This window comes from Falco rusticolus, chromosome 11, assembly GCF_015220075.1.
Source record: "Falco rusticolus isolate bFalRus1 chromosome 11, bFalRus1.pri, whole genome shotgun sequence".
Classification (NCBI taxonomy): domain Eukaryota; kingdom Metazoa; phylum Chordata; class Aves; order Falconiformes; family Falconidae; genus Falco; species Falco rusticolus.
The window spans coordinates 29922598-29945590 of NC_051197.1; the positions used below are offsets into that span (position 1 = coordinate 29922598).

At 41.5% G+C, this 22993-nt stretch overlaps 1 protein-coding gene across 3 annotated transcripts in view; it reads left to right on the forward strand.

Moving 5' to 3' along the window:
• COP1 (COP1 E3 ubiquitin ligase) overlaps positions 1 to 22993 on the forward strand; it is a 127862-nt gene that overhangs the window by 54511 nt on the left and 50358 nt on the right. For all 3 annotated transcript variants that reach the window (XM_037403678.1, XM_037403679.1, XM_037403681.1), the window contains exons 13-15: positions 7548 to 7656; positions 9440 to 9521; positions 16259 to 16375. In XM_037403678.1, coding sequence (XP_037259575.1) covers positions 7548 to 7656; positions 9440 to 9521; positions 16259 to 16375 — 308 coding nt within the window. The remainder of the gene's footprint in view (positions 1 to 7547; positions 7657 to 9439; positions 9522 to 16258; positions 16376 to 22993) is intronic.

Genomic DNA, 22993 nt, shown 5'->3' on the forward strand with positions numbered 1-22993 from the left:
TCAACTTACGTTAAAGCTCAAAAGTAAATAATACAGGCAATCAAACCGATCTGGTAGTATAATAAAACTCTCCAGCTTCTCTGAACTCGTTTGTTTTTATTTGGTATTCTACACTTTAAAGTAAAGCACCCACAAAAGTGTAAGTAATAAATTAATACAACAGTCCAGCTTCTACAAAAAGTGTTGTGCAGCAAGATTAATAATGTTTGCAAGCCTACTTTATAGTGTAAAAGTCGCACTTAGTTTTGTAGTTGACACATTTCTTAAGATAGATCAGGCACTCCCATGTCACTCAGGCTGATTATTCTTGGGGATTGTGTAACACTATTTTATAAAGGCAAAGATGTAAATGGAACTGACACTGGGACTGGCTTTCAAGATGGGTAAAAACAGTCTGAGAAGGATTTGTATTGATAAGCCATACTGATTATGGAGCTTGTGTTTTGCTGGACTTGGGAAACATTCAGCATTTTTGCCTGAGTCATGGCAGAGGTTCACGCTGTTCAGCTTCATTATTCTGGAGACAAGAGCAGAATAATAGGAGAACTATCTAGCAGCCGATTAATACCTTTTACCTTAATTGGAAGGGGAAAAGCAATGTGTTTGGTATTTCTCAGTCTGTCTGAGACAACTTCCAAATTTGCTGCTTCAAATTTGACAGGGATCTGCCCCAATGATCCTGCCAGGCATTAAGAAGTTGTTTGTTCTCCCTTCTACGGCAGCCGCTGGTGAGGAGAGCTGCGTTAGCGCCTTCAGTGATGTTACTCTTGTCAGCTTTGTGCTCCAGAGAAGACACTGCTTGCGTTCAAGATTTCATCTTTCTTAAATTTCATGCATATATACATTTTATATATATACATATATCTATGCATTATCCTCTGACACCCTCTGCCTCAGCAGAGGTGGACAGGCTTCTCTTCTTTCATTTCCTTGCCCTAGTTTCTCTCATTCCTCTGAAGAAACGCATTAATTTTTTTTTCCCCATTGGCACCTCCACATTATTTCAACCTTCCTTCAGCATGTGGGTGCTTTTGGTTTTGACAAATAAAGTTAGGCTGTCAGTCAAATGCATCCTTGCTGTATCCATTAGCTGTGCTGCCAGTCACTGGCGCTGGGGCTTGCTGGCGCAGTGTCGAGCAGCATAATAACTTGCTATTCTGAAGTGGCGTAGCTTGAGGGAGAAATTGTATATGAAGGCTGTAATTTCATTATGGAATATTGCAGTATGCTGAAAATGTGCCTGTATTATAATAAAAAAACCTAAACAAGTGGAGCCTGCTATTCGTAAAAAAACTTTGGCTTAAAGCTGTTGATCTTAATTTGGATGGAGGTGCAGCTTCTTTCAGAGACTTGGTCCTCCTGCTAGTGCCCTTTCTGGTATTGCAAACAGATGTATTTCTGCTGTGGCACATGGGTGGTACCTCTCTTCCTAGCAGAGATGGGGGGGGTCTGTGTGCATTTGGTGACATGTCTCTTCTGGTTAAATCGATCCTGGTTAACATTGTTCAAAGTGATGATGCTGGAACATAAATTGTTCGTGGTTATGTTGGTGACTCAGCTTTCAGAGGAGCAGCAGCTCTGATGGGCTTTTCTAAAAGCAGACAGGTGACAGCATTTGTGAGAACTCGTGTCTGGCCAAGAGCAAGTCTGCTGGCCTGGAGCAGCTGCGGGAAGGGAAGCCCTTGCCTGGGACAGGGCTGGCAGCAGCCCAGCTGTGCTCTGATGTGTGCCAGCTGGGCGCCTGCTGAAAGGTTGAGCTTCATGCCAGCAGTAATTGATTGTAGGCTTTTCTGGAGCAGAGCCCTGGTACCAGCTGTAGCTGAGTCTTTCTTCCTCTTCTCCAACCCCCTTTTTTACACCCACCTGCTTCTTAAATACATTCTTTTTTCATGATCTGCTGAGCTTTCTTATCCCTATTTTTAAGAACGGGGAGGAAGTTGGTGTGTTGGGTTTCTGGTAAATGTGCATCGCATCCCCCGGGAACGACAGTGGCATAAGCTTCCAGGAAAAACACAAGATGACACATAAATCCTCATAAAAATCCCATTTACAGATTCATAGCTTCAGTACAAGAAACAAATCCTGGCATTGTGTAGTAGCTATAAACAGCACCCTGTGAGCTAATTATGACTTGCTGTGTCCCTAGCTATGGCAGACTATAATCTGCGGCTCCCCCTGCGCAGGAGGAGATGGGAAAGGACAAGAAGAGGATGAACAGCTAGCAGCGAGCCACGGCTTTTCTCTGATTTATTCAAGAGGCAGATTTGTTGTTTTGCCATAGGTTCCAGGGGAAGAAAAATAAGGAGAGCTAGCATTCAGGCAAAAGAAATTGGCTTTAGGCCTCATTAATCGACAATAGGTGATGTGCAAGTGTGGTTAGGTAAACACGCTTTTGAAATCCATGTTTAGTATTCTGCATGCTCACCACTCTGTGTTTGCAGCATCTGTACTTCAGTGATAGATGTTACCACAAACCTCCAAAATCGGCTGCATCTGTTTAGTCAACTGCAGTAAAAGCAAAGCATTGGTAGGCTTTTTTTAGGAGGCTGCTAGTATTTGATTGTTTTCATTTTTCAGTGTCAGTAGATCAAATGTGTGATTTCTCTGTTCTAATAGCAGTTCATGGGCATATTGCTGTCAGTTTTTAAAATGGCAGTCAGTTCTTGCTATTAAGCTTAAATTAAGCAAAAACTTGTTGTATGGTGTCTTTCATCACAGTGTCTTTGCTATTTGAAGAGGTATAACTTTCTTTATGCCAAGAAACTTTAGAAGTGGTTGTATTGAATACCCATATTTCCAAGGCAGAAAAAATTTGACACTAAACACATTATAAGGAACTGTACCTTCAACTTCTCATTAATTCCGCTTTTCAGAGTAAATGCTTTACTGTACAATAAGATGAAGTTTTTCTTTGAAAGCATTTGTCTTTTAACCCTGCTAGAGGTTTTCTTTGAATTAATTAGAAGAAAGTTTGTTGTTGGTTTTTAAAAATATTTATAATGGTAATGTAGTTCTGTATGTCCCTGAAGTATTTGGTTAGCGCTGTTATTCATGTGGATGTTCCTTGCAGTAATAGATCGCTCCCTTTAAAAACATTTCAGTCCTAAAACTGCTGGGCCTTGGTTGACTCATGGTAATAGACTGCATCCGAAGCACTTGGCAGTCGGAAGCAGGTCAGACCACAGCAGTTTATGCCTTATTAGAAGCTTTAACTCTGTTTAACTCTCACTGCCAGAGGGGTGGTTGACACCAGGTAACTTGATCCTGGATTTGAGATGTTTCAGCCATAAAAATACTGGCTCATGAAATAAACATCAGTGTAACTGACAAAGCTAACTGAGCTGGCCAACTTGTGTCTCTGAATAAAATGAAGGATGCACGTAAATCTTTATGGGGTCAGGATTTCTGTGTGTTTGGATCAGATGCCAAGGTTAGGAGAGAGTTTCACAGGTCTGTGATTAGCTTTCAGCCAGCGTTTCTCCAGGCCAGTCTCTTAGGAAGGAAAGCTATCACAACTTAATGGCAAGATAAACCTATGGGGTGTAACTGTCGCCCTGTTTCTGCATTAAAGGACAAAACAAAACTTGGGGTGGGGGGTAGAGCTACTTTTAATTAAAATGAAAGATGGCCTCACACAACTCCTTTTAATCCAGTGCTGAATTATACGTTATCTCATCCTTAGGTAGCTATTTTTGTATTATATCTCATAGCCTCCACATTTCAATTTCTTACTGAATGTGCTGCAGGCCATCTAAATGTTGTCTACCAAAGGCTATTGTTTTTTAACTTCTGGGGATTTGATGCTTAGCCTGTTTGAGGACTTTGTAAGCTGCCTCTTTTGGTCTGTCTCACCTTTGCCCTTTCCTTTCCTCTTCTCCAGCTTGTTCCCCCCCTGCATTTTTGAGTCTGTGACTCAATTGTTACCCATGATAATATCTCAAGGGAACCCCAAAATGTAGATGTCTTTGAAGTTTCAGTAAAATTGCCCATGTTGGGTGTGGAAGAAAGATCAGTGCTTCCCTGGAGGGGATAATGGCAGTAGCTTCTCAACCCTTTGTAGGTCCCAGGGAAGCCATGTGAAGAGAGGAACATCGTAATGTCCCAGCTCCAGGACAGCCTTCTTTCAGGCCTGTATCATTACAGATGCCAGAGAATATAGCCAAAGGACAGTCAGTCCTTGGTAAAAAGCATCCTTTACCTGGGGAGAGAGCTCCCCTCCACCTGATCCAACCCTGATTTGTGCTGTACAATGGTTACTTCTGAGAATTTAAGTTATAAAGAAACTCAGATATTGCAGTATCAAGGAGAAAGTTCTGGTTTCAGACTTTGTAAAGAGAGTTGGGTGGTGATGAGGGGAGAATTAAGGCAGAGAGCTGGAACAGGGTTAGTTTTGTCTGATTATGATCCTTTAATCATATTCCTTAAAAATGAAAGATTTATGGTGTGTGACTTAAAAGGTGTTAATTGAACCACTTAGTGGCTGTAAATCCCTAAACATCTTTCACCTGTCAGTTTCTGTTTTCCCCTCTCAGATATCTACAAATGCTTTCCAAGTGAGTGTTAACCCCTCATTAACTCCATCAGACTTCAGTGGGACAGAAAGCTTAGCTTGATCCTTGCTGTGCCAGACCTAACAGACGTGGGTTTGGGCACAGAAACCCTTCGTTTTTCTCCTTCTGTATTGATTGATCCAATAACATATTACCTGCCCCTACAAACCTGACAGTTCATATATCCTTGGATCTGTCGCATCTCAAACAGAACTGTTAAACTGTCCTTTAATTTTCTGCCTGTTCAGGAATTCCTAATTTTCAATGTCTGGGCCGATTCAGTTATGATTATCCTCTTCATAGTTCAACTTGCCATACTTGGTTCTCTTCTGCTGGTCAGGTGTGGATCTTGTGCTTCCCTAGCATGAAGCATCTGTCCTCTAACCAGCCAAGGTGGCACCAGCATGTCTGCGTTTCTCTAGGACCCTGTCCACCTGCTGATGCTGCTTGCCTGACGGACTCTCAAAGCTGTCCAGGTAGAAGACTGCTGTCTCTAAGATTTGACCCTGGGTGCTATTCTTCCTGCTTCTGTGTGATGGCTACACTTTACGGATTTATTTTTTTTCCCTTAAGGTCCTTGAAGCCTTGACTTGAGTGGAGGTAAGATGGCAGGGGGCACAGGTTTGAATCAATAAATGTCTAGTGCAGTGTCTGCTCCCCCTGCTACTAGCTGGAGACTGCTCCCAGCCAGAGCCTCACTGCGTTGTAGCTCTAGGGCTCTGAACTGCTTTTGCTTCCATCAGTGACTGACCGCTCTGCCTGGAAACCAGACTCCAGACATCAGACATACTTATCTCCAGGCTGCTGCAGCCTTCACCTTGTGGTCTGAGTGGGCAGTGCCTGCCAGCTTCATTTGGTCCTTAGGGAGCCACTTAAGCCTTTCTGAATGAGCTTTCTAGTAAATCATGGATTGTCAAGACCTACTTCTCTTTGTGGGTACCTAACGGTAGTAGAGCTGGTGTAATCATAGCTCCTTGATGATACACTTATGGACAGCCCTTGTTAGCTATAACGGCTGAGAAGACTTAACATTTTCTAATTAGTGATATATTGTGGAAGAGGTGAAACCAGGGAAAGCATTGCCTGAGCTGTGTCACCTCAACCATCACCTTAACCGGTAGTGGTTAAAGACAATGTCGCTGGGTAGATAAAACTACTTAAGTTTCTGAACACAAAGTTTTAAAATCAAGAGTTGCTGTTATAAGAAGGAAATGCGCAAGTGTGTGAACAGACTATAGATAAGGTCCGTAGAGGGAGAAGTGTTTGACAGGTTGAAAGCAGTGTTGTCACATGTCCCTCTGTACTGGCCATTCTAAAGAAAGCTCCCAGTGATCCACTGGGGAAGGTGTGTCCTGAAGGCTTTCTCCAAGTGTCATGCGGTGGTGCAAGAGGCTTGCAGAAAGCAGCTTCTGTTGGATGACTTTGTCTTGTTTCTGTAAGTTACAGGTAAACTTGTGCAGACAGAGGTGGTCAGAGCTAGACGTCTTTTGGATCACTCAGTGGTTTCCTGCTGTTGCAAGCACCAATAGCATGTTATTCCTTCCTTGTATTTCTTCAAATTTGTTTTAAAAAACAGATGAGTTTCTTGTCTCCTGTTATTTGGCTGCTCCAGAACCTCAGATAACCTTGTCGATTCCACGCAGCTAAATAGCGGTGAGCTATTAGTAGAGGTTGGTGTGCGTAGTCCCTCTGTAGTTATAAAACTCACACCCCAGTAAGTTGTTTGACCGTAGTCAGGAGCAGAACACCAGTGCTGCTTGCTGTTGTTTAAATAATTGAAAAGTAAGTGTTAATATTTAACTACCTTAAAGGAGAAGGATTTTTCCAGTTCTGTGTGTAAAATCCCAAGGATACAAGTGTGCAGTGGAACCAAGAATTTGCCAAGGTATAAGTCAGTATCTTAAGTCAGTATCCCTGTACCTACATGATATTTCAATGGGTAGCTGCGCTGATCAAAGCAGTACTAAAAAGTTACAGAATCATGGACTTCTAGTTTATATTGTTGGTTAAAACTTGGCCCCCAGGCTACCCTAATCTAGTTAACTGTGTCAGAGCTGTTTGAACTGCACGAATTGGACCTGTCAGTTCAGCTTCTCCTGCATGTATCACAGTTGATACCAGCTGGCATGCTTTTCTGCCAGATGGTCCAAAAATCGGTGAACAAGTATTACAAATTCTTATCTCTGTCACATTTTTTGGGAGTCAGTGGAGGCATGGTGCCAGAACACTACGAATGTGAATTGGCAGTGTCACTGCTCTTGTTTTGTCTGCTGATGGTTAGAATTTGCTGGTGGAATTGTCATTTAGTTTTGCATGGCCAATTAATTCAGTTTAAAATATAAACTTGTGCAATATACTTTGCAGTTCTCAATCAGAAACATCTTCTCAACTGCCCATAGCAAACAAAACTGCTGTTCCCTTCTGATAGGAAGAGAAGTCTTTCTGCATTTACAGAAAGTTGGAAGTAGTTTCTTAGAAGTCATACTTTCATTTGCATGTTGGTACATGTATAGAACATTACATATGTACCAGATGAGAGGTTGATTTAACATCCAAGCTATGTGTTTTTCATATATAGCTTCTGTTAGGTAAGTAGTAATCTTTATGATGGTAGTAGTAGTAGCTACTGGCAAGAGGCTAAGAAGTCAAACCCTGAGCCTTCTGTGAGAATTTGTGTGAAATTCAAATAGCAAAAGAATTGCGGTGTTAGAGATGAATAAAAAAAACCACCCCAAAACTAGCACTTTGTATTAGGGGGTGGGGGTGGAGGGGCAATGTCACTTCAGCCAATAAAGCTTTTCTTTTCATTTCTAGAAGAAGGTTTGTTACTTCTGGTGGGTTTTGGTTTTGTCTTTTCCTGAGTATTTCAGTGGGTGGCTTGATCAAATGCTGCTTGCTCTGCAAGGAAGCTTATTTCCTGACGTATTGCAAGAGTGATTTTTGAGTTGTTAAGTATGATTTAATATAGGACTGACCAGGGCTGTCTTTCTTTTTAAGCTGTATCAGCTGGAGTAGTTACCACAAGAACCTGCTAGCCAGCAGCGACTATGAAGGCACAGTCATCCTCTGGGATGGATTCACGGGACAAAGATCCAAGGTCTACCAGGTAAAACGCGATCAGTGAACAACACTTGCCCACACCATGGTCCACGTCGAGGGAGCGGCATTCAGTCTGACGTTCTGCTTCTAGTTCAGCAAATAGGCTTTTCCATTCCAAAGGGTGAAATGGATGTTCCTCCTGTTTGCTAAATGCATCTTATCCGTACAGCTTTATTAAGCTGTAGTCCTCTGATGGAGGCAGCTATATCTTCTTGTCACAGTCATGAGGCAGTTGACGTTTTCTTGCTCTTCAGGCAGGGAATCTGCACAGGGAGAAATGAGTTTCTGGAAGTTATTTGTCTTGCCTTTCTTTAGAAACCTCTGTCTCTCCGTACCTGTTCCACTTCAGTCTTTGTTAAAAGCCTTTTGCAAAATCCTGCAGTGACTGCTGCTGCAGGTGCTCATAAAGCAGAAGAGCAAAATGCAGACTTAAGTGGCAAGGCTGGGAGAATGGAGCAGTAGGTAGAACCCTTCCTGATAGTCCTGTGCTCAGCAGGGCAGTGTATGCACACGAGTGGGTTGAGCTCAACAGCAAGACCTGTTTCAGGAGAAGTATCTGGCATTTTGTCTTTGTGCAGTTTGAGCGTTGTGTTTCTGTATATGGATTCTGGGAGGCTTGTGATCAGAACAAGGAGGTTGGAAGAGAGGTGGTTCTGTCTGCGGAGATGTTGGAAGTGCTGCAGGATGTTGCGTAGGGAGCATAGTATGTTGAAACTGGTCAGTGATGTTGAATGAACAGCAGACTGGCCTTTAGTTCCCCCTTCTTGACAGTTCAGCATAGGTTTTAATTCCTCATTTAGCCTTTGTTTACTACTTTATTGTGTTTTGGACACTTTATAATGCTTATTTTCACTAATCCTTTGCATATCTCAATTAGAAAGAAATTACACTGGACAAAATAAATCTTGTCTGTTTTCCTCTCAAATACATTTTGCATTTCTTTGAGGCTGAATAATGAACCTAGAGAGGACCAGCTGTTGCTTATGTTAAAACAAACTAATTTTGCTTCCTATCAGATTACTTGATTATTTTTTTATTTGGATTTGCATAGGGGCATGCATACTGACATCTGTTTGGCACGTATTAGAAATTCTTTAGTGACTTTGTCCTGGCGAGCTTTTCATCATCATAGTCTTGCAAGTCCGTGTGAAGGCTTTAAACGGTTTGACTGAATTTCAGGTTTCACTCAATGCAGCGTTTGCTTCCACATGGCATGTGCCAGCATAGCAAATACAGCTCTTCTGTGTTTTATGGAAGAGTGTGCAGTCTTATAAGAATATTGGAGTGGAAAACCATAGGATTAGACACTGGCAGTTTCACTTAGTAACTCAACAGAAAGGTGAGGATTTCCTGGACTTCCAGAGAGAGGAGGTGTTTGGAATGATTTTGAAAGGACATCTTACTGGTATTGGGAGATACAGTTGTGATCTCCTAGAATAAGAAGCAACAGTGGACCAGTGGAACCACAGCCAGTTAAACCATGCTGCAAGAACAGGCCTTTAATGTATATTTCTGGAAATTTTTTTTTCAAGTAAAAAACCCCCCAACAATATATCAGTTTTAGTTTTTAAAATTGACATTCTACTGTTTTCTGATTTTATGGCACATTTAGCATACTACAAGCATTAGTCTGATTTGGAGAAAAGGTATGTTTTGAGAAACTTCTAAACACAGTAAACTTCTCTGGACTCTGCTGACAGTTTATACTGAACAGCATGTGTGTTTTCTGTTACTAGTTTAGCAGATTATAGCTCACTACCATGCAATGTTTTTCTTGTTTCTCTAAACAGGAGCATGAGAAGAGGTGCTGGAGTGTTGACTTTAACTTGATGGATCCAAAGTTGTTGGCTTCAGGGTCTGATGATGCCAAAGGTATTACTCTTCTTTTTTTTTTTTTTTTTCTTTTTTTCCTTCAGTCTCTGTGCAGAAGGCTTATGCTCCGTGTTCCCTTTGAGGTATTTCAAGCAGCTGATTCCTCAGTATTGTAGTTGATGTGGCAGTGGGTCAAGATATTACTGAACTGTTTGAATCTTAGAGAAGAGAGGCTTTGTTTGGATTAAGATCTTTGGGTGTGATGTTCACGTTTTTTTGGGTAATATGCTCTCTAGCTAGCGTTTTCCAGAACACTAAACAAAGCAAAATGTGTTTTAACATTAGTTAAACTTATTGAATTAAAGCCTTGGGGCATTCCAAAAGAACAGCATGTATTTATATTTCAAAAATGAGTTTGTAGGTAAAAAAGCAGAAGTTAAAAATGCCTGCTGCTATTTTACCTGTAGCTCTGAATGTTAAAGATTGTGTGCAACAAAAAGCTTCCCACTTTCATGATGTGCAATGTGTCATTCAGAGTTTAACAGAGCTGGGTGGTATATGGGAGCTCTGGGAGTGACTCATATTTCCACACTCTGGGATCCGTTTGACCAGGGGCTTTTGGAGGACCCTTAAGACAAGCCCTTTCCCAACATACTGGTGGAAGAATATTCCTCCTTTTCAAAGAAAAAAGAAACTTCTAAAGAAAAAATAGCTCTGAGTGATATGTAGTATTCTTCATCCCTCTTCATCCCTAATGAACAAGATTTTATCTTGTTTACATAGTTTACAATATCAAACTACTGTTATTAAGCAGCAAGAGCTTTAGCATTCCTTTTGTATTCAGTGGGGATCAACTCTCCACTGATACTACTCTGGATGGAGCTCCTCATGATTTTCTTTGAAATGATAAATTAATTTTTCATAAGCATTAAACCTTGGAAGCCGTTCCCCCCTTTGAAATACTTTAAATTCTGTTTCAAAAGGAAGCTGTATTAGTGTTCCTCAATTGCATTTGGCAGTCTTAATGTAGCTGGTAATTCCACTTTAAAAATGCAGCTTTAATGATTACTTTATATTTAGGGTGGATTTTTAAATTATTTTGATTTTTGGTGGATGTCAAGAGTGTGTTCCATGTGCTTAAATGCAGGAGGAGTGAACATTCACCTTGTAAACTATCAACCTCTTCATCAGGTTGCTCCCAACTCATGCTATGCATTTGAAAAAGCTTATCTGCCAGGTAGACACGCATTTATTAGCATGTTAACAAGTTGTCCAGTTTTACAAAGCCAGCTGCAAGCAAGGCTCCTGTCTCTGAACAGTTCACTACATCAGTAATAGTCTCTAGAAATGTTTACTTAGAAATTATTGTAATAAAGTCTGCAGATCTACTTAACTTGCATTTCAACTCATAAAGGTCTTTCAAAGGTATATTGGTTTTTCTCCAGATAAAACTGGGCTAGAACACTTTATCCTTTACTTCTACCATGATTTGTCTGTGATTTGCATGTGTAACAAGCCCATTAGAGACAAATGGAGACCTGTGTGGAACTGTCTGAAATAAACAAGGATTTTAGAAGTCCTTAAGGTACAGAGCAGGAGTAGCAAATGTTCAAATCGAGTGTCCACCTTGCATATCAGTGATCACAGTGAAAGGGTTAGATGTGAGGAAAAGGTAACACCTATGACAAGTGTCATAGCTCAAACCTGCCTAACGTAAAGTTTTGTCCTTCTGCTTATGTTCGTGGGGGAGTTCTAGCCAGCTTTGGGTACAGTCAGACATGTCTGGGCAGGTACAGCATCTGGTGGAAAGCCAAGATCTATGTACTGTTCTTGTCCTTTTTGTTTCTCTCCTTGAAGGCCACACTGGGCTGTCTAACAAGAAATCTCAGTGCTGATAGATATTGGTGTGACCAGAGCAATTGGAGCTAATCTCGCTGCGCTTCCCCAGAAAGCACAAGTAAAACACTTTCCTGTCAAGTGGTCAGGACAAGCCAGCAAAAAAGTGACAGCTTCGCCCGTGCTTCCTGCTTGCCTGCCTGTGTATCTGCCTGTCTCTGTTCGGTCTTTTCAAGTTGGAAGCTAATTTTTGAAGTACTTGGTATGCTTGGTAGGCATGTATTGGGGAAGGAGTTTTTAGATAAAATCCTGTGCCTCGCAGCTGTCTCTGTCAGGGCTCAGGCACAGCAAAGGGCGTGCTAAGAAGCAGAGTGCTATTAGGGATAAAATGATTCTGATATAATTAGAAACAGCATCCTTGGGCTTTAGGTCCTGCGTTGTCCTGATCATTAGTTGAAGATAATTCAAGATGCTTATTTGTGGAAGATCTTTCTACTTTAATAGCAGAAAATAAGGGCATAAAAGCATTACTGTATTAAAAGTAACTACTTTGTGCATGAAAACCTTACTTTAATCTACAGTTGTCTTGCCCTTTTCTTTTAAAGGGGCAGAGGTAGTTTTGTATGTCTATAGGGACCCAAAGGAGTATGCCAACTAGACAGCAGTGAGCAAAATTAAAGTGTTTACTTGTGCTGCAGGCAGCTTGGGGAAGCGGCACAGTCTTAATTTCAGTTTTTATGCATGTAATAATGGCAGGAGCTATGATGCTCATGTAAGTAGGAAAGAGTGTATTTCTGCTATTGGAGGGGAAAAGATTATTTAATTTTGTGAAGGCAAAATGATGCTATCAAAGTGCCAGGATAGGGCTGGAGCGAGTGCACTTAGCTAATGACTTACAGCTGGCTCTTCTGGATTGGGAAAGTAGTTTAATGGCCATGGTGATGTTAGCAGATAAGATAGAGTAAAATATTTTGTGATGCCATGTGGGTGGAATTTAAGTCTCCACTGGGGTAGAGACCTGTTTTGGAGTGATCAAGCATTTGTTCTCTGCTCTGGGGTTGTTTTTGAAGCTCGAGGAGATACAAGCAGTACTGACAAATTCAACTGAAAAAAGTCCTGGGTTTACGTCCTTTCTGCAAGCTGTAGTCCCTTTACTGGGCCTGGCTCAAAGTGGAGAGGTGGAGCAGAACAGGAGCACCTGAGAGCTCTGAGCTGTAGCAAGAGGAGACTTTTTATTGTCTTACAGCAAGGAGAAATGAAAGCATCTGTTTCATTACATCTAAGGAAGGTATTCCATGCTGCCTTAGTTGAGACCATTGGTACCAGTGCTTACAGCTATTTTCTATTTTTATTTTTTTTATAGTGCCCCTGAATTCAGAGGGGTGACACACAGATTTGCAGAGCTGGCTTCATAAAAAACCAAGCGTGGCCTTCTGGAGAGGGAACTAGCCTGAGAACTGCAGGTCACAGTTTGCCTCTCAGCTTTGTTGAGGACTTCAGAAGATTGTTTGGGGCTTCATTTTTTGGTGATACTACTTCAGCTTCTGCTGACTCCAGCTGGAGGTCTAGGTGTTTGTTGCTCTTAAAATACCAGGTTGAAGTTTCAGCTTGCTCATTTTCCTGGTTAAAAACTTCCTGGAGATTTGTGGGTTTGTTGAATTCAATTGGGAATACCTTGAAAGGTCAAGATCATGTTGTTAGTTAAAATATCAGCTGAAATAGCTGTCTGGCTGCATCTTATGCAAGGAGGAGTAAGTACCCTGTGGTCATTGCCTGCTAACAGTCAGCAGTTTTACATCATCCTCCTGACCCCCGCGCAAGGCAATAGATCAAAAATTTTGCCTGGCAGGACAATTCAGTAGCTTCCTCCTTCCTTTCCTAGGGATTCCTCTAATCTGTGCAAATGAGTTTTCTGGTAGCAATACCCTATTCCTGGTTTGCAGCTTTTTGAGTAACAGCAGGCTCTCCATCACGTGAGAGGATAAGAATTGCAGGAATGACAGTCTGGATGAAATATCCTTACCATCAGTGTACCAACTGTACACATTGGCACTTTCAGCTATTGTAGTATAGGCTTCTGCCACTTCTAGCTGGTTTTTAGATACAGAACTGATGTACAGAAAATTAATTTAGAAACTTAGACATTCAGTGTAAAGCTCCAACCAAATAAAAAATATCTTGAAAAGACCTAAACATTTTAAATCAAAAATGGGGTTCTGGAGGCATCTTCTTACTATTTTAAGGTATAGACATTTGACCATATAGAGATGTCTGTCTCAGCAGCTGCAAAATTAGGAAACATATGCTTTGAGAACATGTGTTTTAGAAATAGTCAATCTCAGATAGTTGCTTGTCTCATCAACACAGTTCTAGGTGTTATCAAGACATCTGTATGTTGTATAATTACTGCCTCAACCTCAGCAAAATTGCTGAAAGCTACAGCAAATAAACTCTATCCTTATGAATTATTCTTTATTAACCTGTCAGTTCTTTTTAAAAAATAATGGGCAGTTCCAGGTAAAACCTGACATGTTTCATTACGTGCCGTTATATGTCGCATACATCCTTTTCTATGGTACTGACTAAGATGTAATTGGAGCCTGGTGTATCCCACAGCAGTTAGATCACAGAAATTGCAGACTGCTATCTGTCTGTCAGTTGTAACAAATACGATGATGGCTTTGAACACATGGGCTGACTTCACCAGATTAAATAGCTCAGTTTATGACCTGAAAACTTGAATGAAAAAAGGAGCCAAATTGAAACTGAGCCCTCAGCTTTTCCTACAAAACTGAGACCAGATGGCCGTTAGTTTACTAGAGGTGGTGTCAAGGAGAGACTTGGCTGCTTTAGATGCAACTTCAAATATTGATACCTGGTTGGAAGGCTTCAAGACAAGCCTGTGTGGTTTTGGTATTAGACTTGGGCAGAAGGTTGCTCTGAACTGTGAAGTCATGAACCTCTCTGCGTGCCTCAAGTTGAAGCAATGCTGTCTGCTGACAGCATCCTCTTGTAATTGTGGTATTTTCTTCCTGTAGCATCTCATCCATAAAGTTTATGTCCTCTTCTGCTACTGCAACTTAAACTATACATCTCCTGGTGTCTGTTCATTGAAGCAAAATGCTAATGTTTTATTGTTTTGCAAAGTTGTCTTTCCTGGCTTCGTTCCCCTCCCTGCCCCCAAGCGCAGAACATGATGGAGGAGGTATATCATCCAGTCTCACGTGGGAGAAGAGAGCATCTTAAGCCGTGCTTGCAAAGCTCTTGGCTTTATTTAGTAATGTAGCTAGATGTTCTGGATGAGTATTATAGCTCTGGTAAATGAGAATGGATTTATTTCTGAAAACCAACAACAGGGTGGGCGCTGTTTTCGTTGAATTGTACATAATGCTTATGTGAATGCAGTATGCATCAGTGTTTGTATTTCTAGTGTATGTGTGTGCTGCTTTATAATGGTTCCAGGCAGCTGTCAAATACCCACACAGTGCGGTATTTAAAGTAACTCCTTGGTGTGCTCAGAGCAGCCCTGTATTTCCTTCATCTTGAAGCAGTTCTCCTAGTTATGGTCACAAGTAGCGCAATATCGTTGCTTTTCGTTGCTTCCTGTACTATTAAAAGCGGGTGTACTAGAGTGAACCTGCCAGTGTTCCTCCTTATCCCTGACCACGTAAAACATCCTTGGGTTATCCATGTGGCAGCCTTACTTCTCCTTCAAAAAGCTCCTGGGAAAACCGACCAAGAGGTGATAGAGGACCTGTCAGATGGTGGGGAGACATACCGTAAGACTGCTTACCTCATGTGTCAACTACAGTAGGTAACAAGGTTCATGTTCTTTTGCCATTTTTGCTCACTTCACCTCCAAAGTGAGCGTTCTGTAAAAAGACAGCAGAGGAGCCATGGGCCATAGATCTGAAGAAGCCCAGGCTCATGAGGAGCTGTGTTAGGGGATTAAACCTACATGTAGCTCCTGCGCGTTCAAATATCGGCTTCAGCTTGTTCTGCTTCCTACCTCAGCGTGCCGATCGTGGTACTCAAGTACTGTGCAACCCGCTCAGCAAGAAAAGTGAGGGGGGGGCTATCACTGAAATCTTATTTTCTGCCTTGTAGGCATCAGTGGGGCTTGATGCCAATATGCTGCCCCTTCACCTGGGCAGAGGGCAAAGTGTTTCATCTCTAGCTTTTAGTAGTAAGATTGGCTACGTGGGGAGCACCTGTCAGTCTTCATCTTAAGGTTAAATGATACTTGAAATGTTTGGAGGGGTGGGGGGAGGCTGTATTTTGAAAAGCTGCTTTTTTTTTTTCTGTTGGTTGTCCTGTGAAGCACTGAAGTGGGTACTTGGGGGAAGAGCTCATTCTGTACTGCATAGTTTAATCGGCGTTCACACGGTAGCCTAGTAGAACAGTAGAGTTCTTGTACTGAGGGAATATATCATCATAGGAAGCCAGCATACTGATTTCTTTCCTGCCTGTGCCAGTTTCTCGAGAATAAAACAAGTTGTTCTCACTCGCTGTGCTCAAGCATACAATTGCGTATATTTATTCTGTGCAAAGCAATTCTGCCATGGAGCACAGAGTTCTTGCGTTGGAGCAAAGGGGCAAAACAAAAAAGAATGGAAGCCTTCCTGTTCTTGGTTATGTGAATCTGCATGCCATAGTCTTAAATGCTGAGATTATAACGTGGTTAGTCACCTGCTCTGATGTTCTCAGCCATGCAGGATAGAGACTTTCAAGATCTCGTGTGTGTATAGAGGTGGTCACAATATTTACAGTGTGCACCTGAGAATGTTCTCAAACTTGGCAACTGCTGGTGACAACTGACCCTTTATAATCACTAACATCTTGGCAACTGAGGCTTTCCAGGATCTAATTTATGAAATAACTAGATTTTATGCCTTTCAAATGAGGTTGACTTTTTTCTTGTTGTTTCCTGTTTCCTCATTTCTCTTTTTCTGTTCCTCTAGTGAAGCTGTGGTCTACCAACTTGGACAACTCAGTAGCAAGCATCGAGGCAAAGGCTAATGTGTGTTGCGTCAAATTCAGCCCCTCTTCTAGGTATCACCTAGCTTTTGGCTGTGCAGGTAGGTAAAAGGGGTTTTGGGCAAAGAATATTGTTTCTTCCTTCCTTTGTTTCTTATCCCCCCCCACCTCCCCCCCAAGATGTGAGTGAGGTTGACTGCTGTGCCCAAGACTGAGGTGTCTGCAGTTAAAACGCCTCAGAGGCAAAGCTTTTCAAATGTGCAGTCACCCAGAAGACATCATGATACCCAAGTGTCAACTTCATCCTGCAGCCTGGCTTTTTAATTTGGGTGCCTCTATCAGAGATAAAAGCTCACGAAAGCAAGTGGCCTCCCAGTGTGTGTGTTGAGGTCACTAAGGCAACCAGGCAAAGCTCAGCTGTGAGACTCTCGTAGCAAAGTGTTAACACTGTGATAGTTGTTCTTTCTGATTTATAGCATTACTCTATAAATACTACAAAGCCATACTGGGAATTTTAACTGGTTTTACCTGAGGTGTGCCATAAAACAGTGGCTGTGCGTGTTTCCCGTAGCTGCAACTACAGTCCCCATGGGTGGGCTTTTGTTTTCCTACATTGGGCAAAGATCATTGTTAATGGTTTTATTTGAAGTAGTCAGTGGGGAAGGCACGATGAGCCTTTCATTCACTTACATTAAATAGTTCTTGGTGATAATACAAAGATTTTTTGAAAACAGAGCAGGTATCGCTTTGGGAGGAAACTGCTGCGTGCATAGCACAATACAACTGAAACTTAGAGGTACCTATAAATATTTAACCAACTCCGTATTTTCTTTCCCCTTGGGGAGTTTTAATGCACTTGTAACTAGATGTTCTGATGACATTTGTTATCTCTGGACTTCAGGAGATACGTTGATCGTTCTTGCAACCAGTGGCTTGCCATTTCATTTAGGTGTTCCCATTTCCAGGCTGGTTCTACTTTGATTGTGATTCTTAGTAGGAAAAAATAAATTTGCATTTTGATACACTGCAAAAAATGGATTCAAGTTGGAGTGTAAAATATTGACTTGCTCGACAGGCATATTGCTGAAGTTTAGTGAATTACATGCAAGAATAGAATTGAATTACAATACCTACTAGCAGCATTTGAATGAAAGGGGCTATCTGTGAAAGGCTCTAGGGAAAGATGAGCGCACCAGCCCCAAATGCGTCAGCCACTGATTAAAATAGATATGTAGAAGCACTACAAAACAGAATTCTTCCTGATAAATCAGTAACTGGGATTCCTTTCCACTTGAAAGGCGGAGGGGGGATAACACACACATAAATCTATGAAGGCTTTCAGAGCTGTAGGGCACGTGGGATGGAAGCAGATGGGAGCATCTCTATCCCCAAGCCACATCCAGCAAACCACGCGGGGCTCGTCTTCAACAAGTGTGTTTGGGAAAGAGGCATTAGTGAGCATCAGGAGTTACATGGAGGTTTTAAATGTCTACATGGGCGTTTTTATGACTTAGAGAATGCTGAGGGGTGAAATGCTATTTGTACTCAGGAAGAAGGCATAAGAGTGAGAAAAGATTAAAATTTTAAAAGTGTTTACATCTGCTTGATGCCTGGTAATTGAGTCTCTAAATAAAAATTAAAATGGATATTTAACTATGATTGCTGAAACAATTACATGGAGTAATTGAACTGATGGGAATGACTTCCCACAAAGGAATTCTAATTGATCTTTCAGCCATAAAAATGTGAAAAAATGGCATATGAAATTAAAAGAAATACTGGAGTTTTTAAGTTATTTCTGAACTCTGAAAAAAGTCAAATCAAAGAAATGAGTTAGTGTCTGCATTCGTACTCCATATAGTAAACCAGTCCTGTTTAATGTGTTATGATGGAGACAAAGTTTTTTTGCTCCATCAGTTTCAGCTAGTCTTGTTTAACTTAATCTAATCTATGGAAAAAGCAATCTAACTTTATGTAAAAATTAATAAAGGAAGACTCAAAGCTGGTTTCCTTGTAGGTTTTTTTTTAAAAAAAATAAAAGGCAGATTGGGCACACTTACTTGGCCATTCCTATTTGCCCGCCCCCAATCAGAATAAAGATAAGCAATGCAAAACACATATTCAGCGACCAGTGTAGTGAGCAATTTTAGAAAGCTGTCCTAGCTCTGCCTTGGCTTGTTCACCTGCTAAGAGGATTTTCAGTTTTGAAAATAGTTTCAGTTACTTATTCAGTGATTTGGTCAATGGTGAAAGAGCCAAGACTCCCTAGCATTGCATGCCCAACAGTTTTGTACAGTATTTATGCAGAAGTGCTGCTCCTGTATATGCTGTCTTGTTTTATTTGTTCATTTGATGGAAATTAATGCTATATATGTGTCTGTGTTTATGTGTGTCTATATATGTATTTATGGTTTAAGACTTGATGAGATAAGCAATTGATGAAATGTTTGGTGGGGGAAGTATTGGTGCTTAATATTTGAGATGAAAGAAGGAAGTAAATTGATTTAATACACCGTTATTAAATTACTAATCATACATATTTCAATTCCCCCTTTCTCTGTAGGCAGAATAGCTTACAAGCTAGCATGGCTCGCTTCAACACAGTTTTGACTGCAGTTCTAACTTTTTTTGGTGTTAACATTTTGACATTATGGTTTTCTCAATTTTCATTTCCTGGTTTTGTTTGCTCTTGAGGGTCTTTCTTAACTATTGATACAGCTGAAACACCTTTTCATAAGGTCTTTCTTTCACACCTTGCTTAAGGAACCATTTTCCTCTGCCCTTGACAAATGAATCTTGCCCACTTACATCTATCTATTCAGAATGCCTCTTTGAAGTAGGTTTTCCTAATCAGATGCTTCAATTAATCAGCATCTCTGTAAATCTCTGTGTTGGTTCCTTCTTTGCATTCTGCAGAGAAAAAGGATGGCTGTCTTAAGGTCCTTTCTACCCTGTCTCCAGTTTACGTATCCCTTCTCATTTTAGTAGTGTTTTGACTGTGACAGAGCTCTGCCTGTGCTATATTGTGCACAGGTGAAACACTCAGAGGTACCTTTTGTGCTTTCTGTCACTTTCTGTGATTTTAGAAGAACTCCCTTTTACAGAAAAATAAGGAAGATACTTAATCCCATTAGAGGTCTAGCAACACATGCCATGAATTTTATGAGCTGATGCAGCAGCCTATTGAAATGGTCTCATTGCCCTTTTGTTCCCTGTGTGGCTTTTATCTGCTGAGGACCTCTGGTCCTCAAACTGGGGGCTTCTTGGGTCACTTTTGCGTGTCTGGTGCTGAGTGTGATGGCAGCCTGGCCTTCATCTGTGTCCCTCAGCTGTAATGGAGTGTATATAGCCAGTCATGTACCCGCAGTGTCAGGGCTCTGTAGGAAATCCTGAACCAGGCAGCTTGGTTTAAAAATAGTATTTCCACCTGCGCCCAGTTTCCATGCTGTATTGCCAAATAAAGGGAGTGAACTGAAGGACTGTGGTGATGGGTTTTGAAGCAAGGTCAGGCTGTGAACCTTGTGGCACAATGAGCAAATTGGGGGTTAGTGCTCCAGCAGCTTTGGCTCTATTTTTCTCCCTGACAAGACTGCTGACTCTGCTAGACCGTGCACTGCTGTTCATATCTTGTTGCGTGGAAAACATCTTTTTTCCCCCTTGCGCCAATTTCCTTTGCAGATCCATGTCCATCACTGGCAGCAGAAGGAGAACACAAAGCAACTGCCTTGAATGATGCCTCCTGAAAAAGGCATGATGGGGGTCAGGATTGGGATTTGTATGGATTTCTTGGTCAAACCCTCTGTGCTTCAGTATACCTGTTGGTAAACACCAGTAGTAATAATGGAAGGCATTGCTGTGATGCTTTGATTTAGATGGAGCCATTGTCAGAAGTGTTGTTGGACTGTGTATCTCTGTGTGGAGCACTCTCCTTTAGTACAGAGTACTGGCTTGGCTTCAGATGCTATAGGAAAACCATGCTTTAGTTGCCGCTATAGAAGCAAATCCTGGGATTACCATCTAATATGGATGATATACATGTTTCTTTTTTGGGCTCTTCACTCTGAAAGCTTTTAGATGACCAAAAGATCATTCTGGTAGCTTAAAACTTAATAAATGAGCAATAAACTGGAAATAGAGCCTATACAAGAGAGGAATAGGTATTTGGTTTGGGAAATAAGTCTTTTAAAATCAGACAGGCACTTCAGGTGAGAGGGAAGCTAGCATGTCTGGCTGTAGCTTGATAAAATCTGTTCAGTGGAGAGGGCACATAAAGAAGAAAAGATCCCTTTTGTCTGTTACTTTAATAAAATATTCTATTTGCATGCTTACTGAGTTGAAACATTGGGCAGTATAAACTGTAATCACTGCCGAATACAGAAACAGGTAATTTTGTGGTCTTTTCCTCTTTTTAAAAATAGATAGGGTTTTATCCTGAAATTAGCTATATAAATCATGACCAAAGTTATTATTGTTCTGCCTCAGCAATAGCACTGATGCCCTCAACCCATATATTTTTCTAGCAGTACAGTTTCCCTAATTTAAAAAAAAAAGAGGCTGAAAATGCATGCAGTGTGCAGCCTGAATGTCCAAGTTGTGTAGTCTGGGTGAGATCAGACTGTCTGCTAGCTCTAGTGAGCTAAGCGTAGCTATTGATAGTAGTGATGCTTTATTCCCAGCATGCTGTAATACTGTCAGCAGCTACCACTGACCTTTTATTTCCTATATATTATGCAGAGATCATGTCATCAAAACTTCAGATTCCTGAGTTTTTAACATTAGATGCATCATCATTTCGCACGCTGTTTTTATCTTGCAGGACCCACAAGTCTAGCAGGTTGGACTGGGGGATGAGAGGAGTTCCTCAGGGGTGGAGAGATGCAGGATATACTATCTGCTCTCCTGGAGCTTCACAAAATAAGTGGAAGCTGAGGAGAGGTGCAGATTGGTAGAGGAGAGAAACAGAACAGCTGCAACATGGTCAGAGCTTAAGATTTTGTGGAGTTAGTGTTAACCTTGATCAGGTCTCTAAAGCACTTCACTGTGCTGTTCACGAGTTTGGACTCGTGATGGTGTGGGTTCAGATAAAGTGGCCAAGGCAGGGAAATGTGGGGCAGGGCTGATGTGTGTTGGGTTTAGTACTTAAAGCCTCAAAGTTTGAGACTACCTACCTGCATTGGAGATAGCCAATTTGTGCTTTTCCATCTCTTTCCTCATACTTGCAATTGTGTGGCCAAAATTTGCCTTTTTTCTGGATCAGGTCATGCCCTGATCCTAGAACAGCAGTGCTAGCCCCAGACAGTCTTTTGGCAGCCTAAATTGCGACCAGCATTAACTAAAAGGGGCAAATCCTCAGCAGACATGAGGTCTTCTCCTAGTACTGAGGTTTCTCCCCTTTCCTGCTCTCTCTCCTTATTCCCTTTGCTACCTATACAGTGACGCTGAGTAAGACTGTGTCCCAAGAAAGTGCTTTTCCTTCAAAGATGGTCTTGCCCTTCCCCAGCAGGTTTTGCATCGTATTCTGGCTTTGAATGCTGCTGCCTTTCTTTCATTGTTGAACAACCACAAAACTAACAATACCGATCCACAGCATCCAGCTTGTGGGAAGGACTACTGTTGCTATGTCAACAGCTTTGTATTCATTTGCAACTATTTACCCACCTCTTAAGATCTTAGCATCGCCCTTATACACTTATAGTTCAGGGTCACATGTGGCTTCATCAGCGTTGTTCAATTTTGCTAATATACCTGTTGTCCAAGTGGGACCACTTTGGGGACCTTCCTTGACCGGTGAAATACTGATTATTTTTTTTCTGCTGCGGTAATGGGAGCAGTGATTTCTCTTTTCCCAACATCTCTCTGTAGAGCTAGCCTTTCATGCTGCCTCACATCTGGGTGACTTGCTTGGCTTGTCAGTCAGCTCAGAAGAATGATGTGATATTAATGACCAAGAAGGCAGTGTACCTTTTTGGAAAGAGAATTAATGTTTTCCAGCTGAAAGCAAGGTCTTACCTTAATAGATTCTCATGGGTAAGTACTCTATTGCGAGCCTGCCGTCACTCAGAAAGAATCTATTTGTGTGAACATATGACATGTTTAGGGTGGGGTTAGGCAGCTTCCTTGGGCTGAAGCTACAAGATTACCTTTAGCGTATGAATTGAACACAGTGTTCAAAGGCACAGACAAAGGTTAGGCTTTTCTTGAAAGCCTGTAAAAACTTCACAGCAGTGCTCAGAATTCAGCCTTTAGGAAATGTATGGCGTGCAGCAGTCCAGGACTTTGCTGTTACTTGTATTGGACTTCACCCGCAGGTTGGCTTTTCTTGTGGGTGGTCAGTATCTTCCTCCAGTCCGTGATCTCTGAGGCTATTGGCAGGGGAAGCAGGGGGACAAGGTCCGTGTTTTGGAAGTGTATGCTTGTCACCTTACAACTTAAACTCATTCCAGGATTCAGTGCAAAGGTTTTATTTATTGTAACCTTTGAAAGCAGGTACAGCACTTCAGTCAGTTGACGGTTGTTTGGAAGAATCTCTGGTTTTGGCCAGTATGGTTATGATCATATTTCTGTCCCAACAGTACTTACTGTGGGGGAAGCACTGGGCTTAGTGGGATTGTTTAAGGTAACACAGTCTTGAAGACTTGACTTAAATGTTACCACTATTCATGGATGCTGGGATGTAAATGAAAGCAAAATATCAAACCTTACCTTCTGTCCTGGTGAAG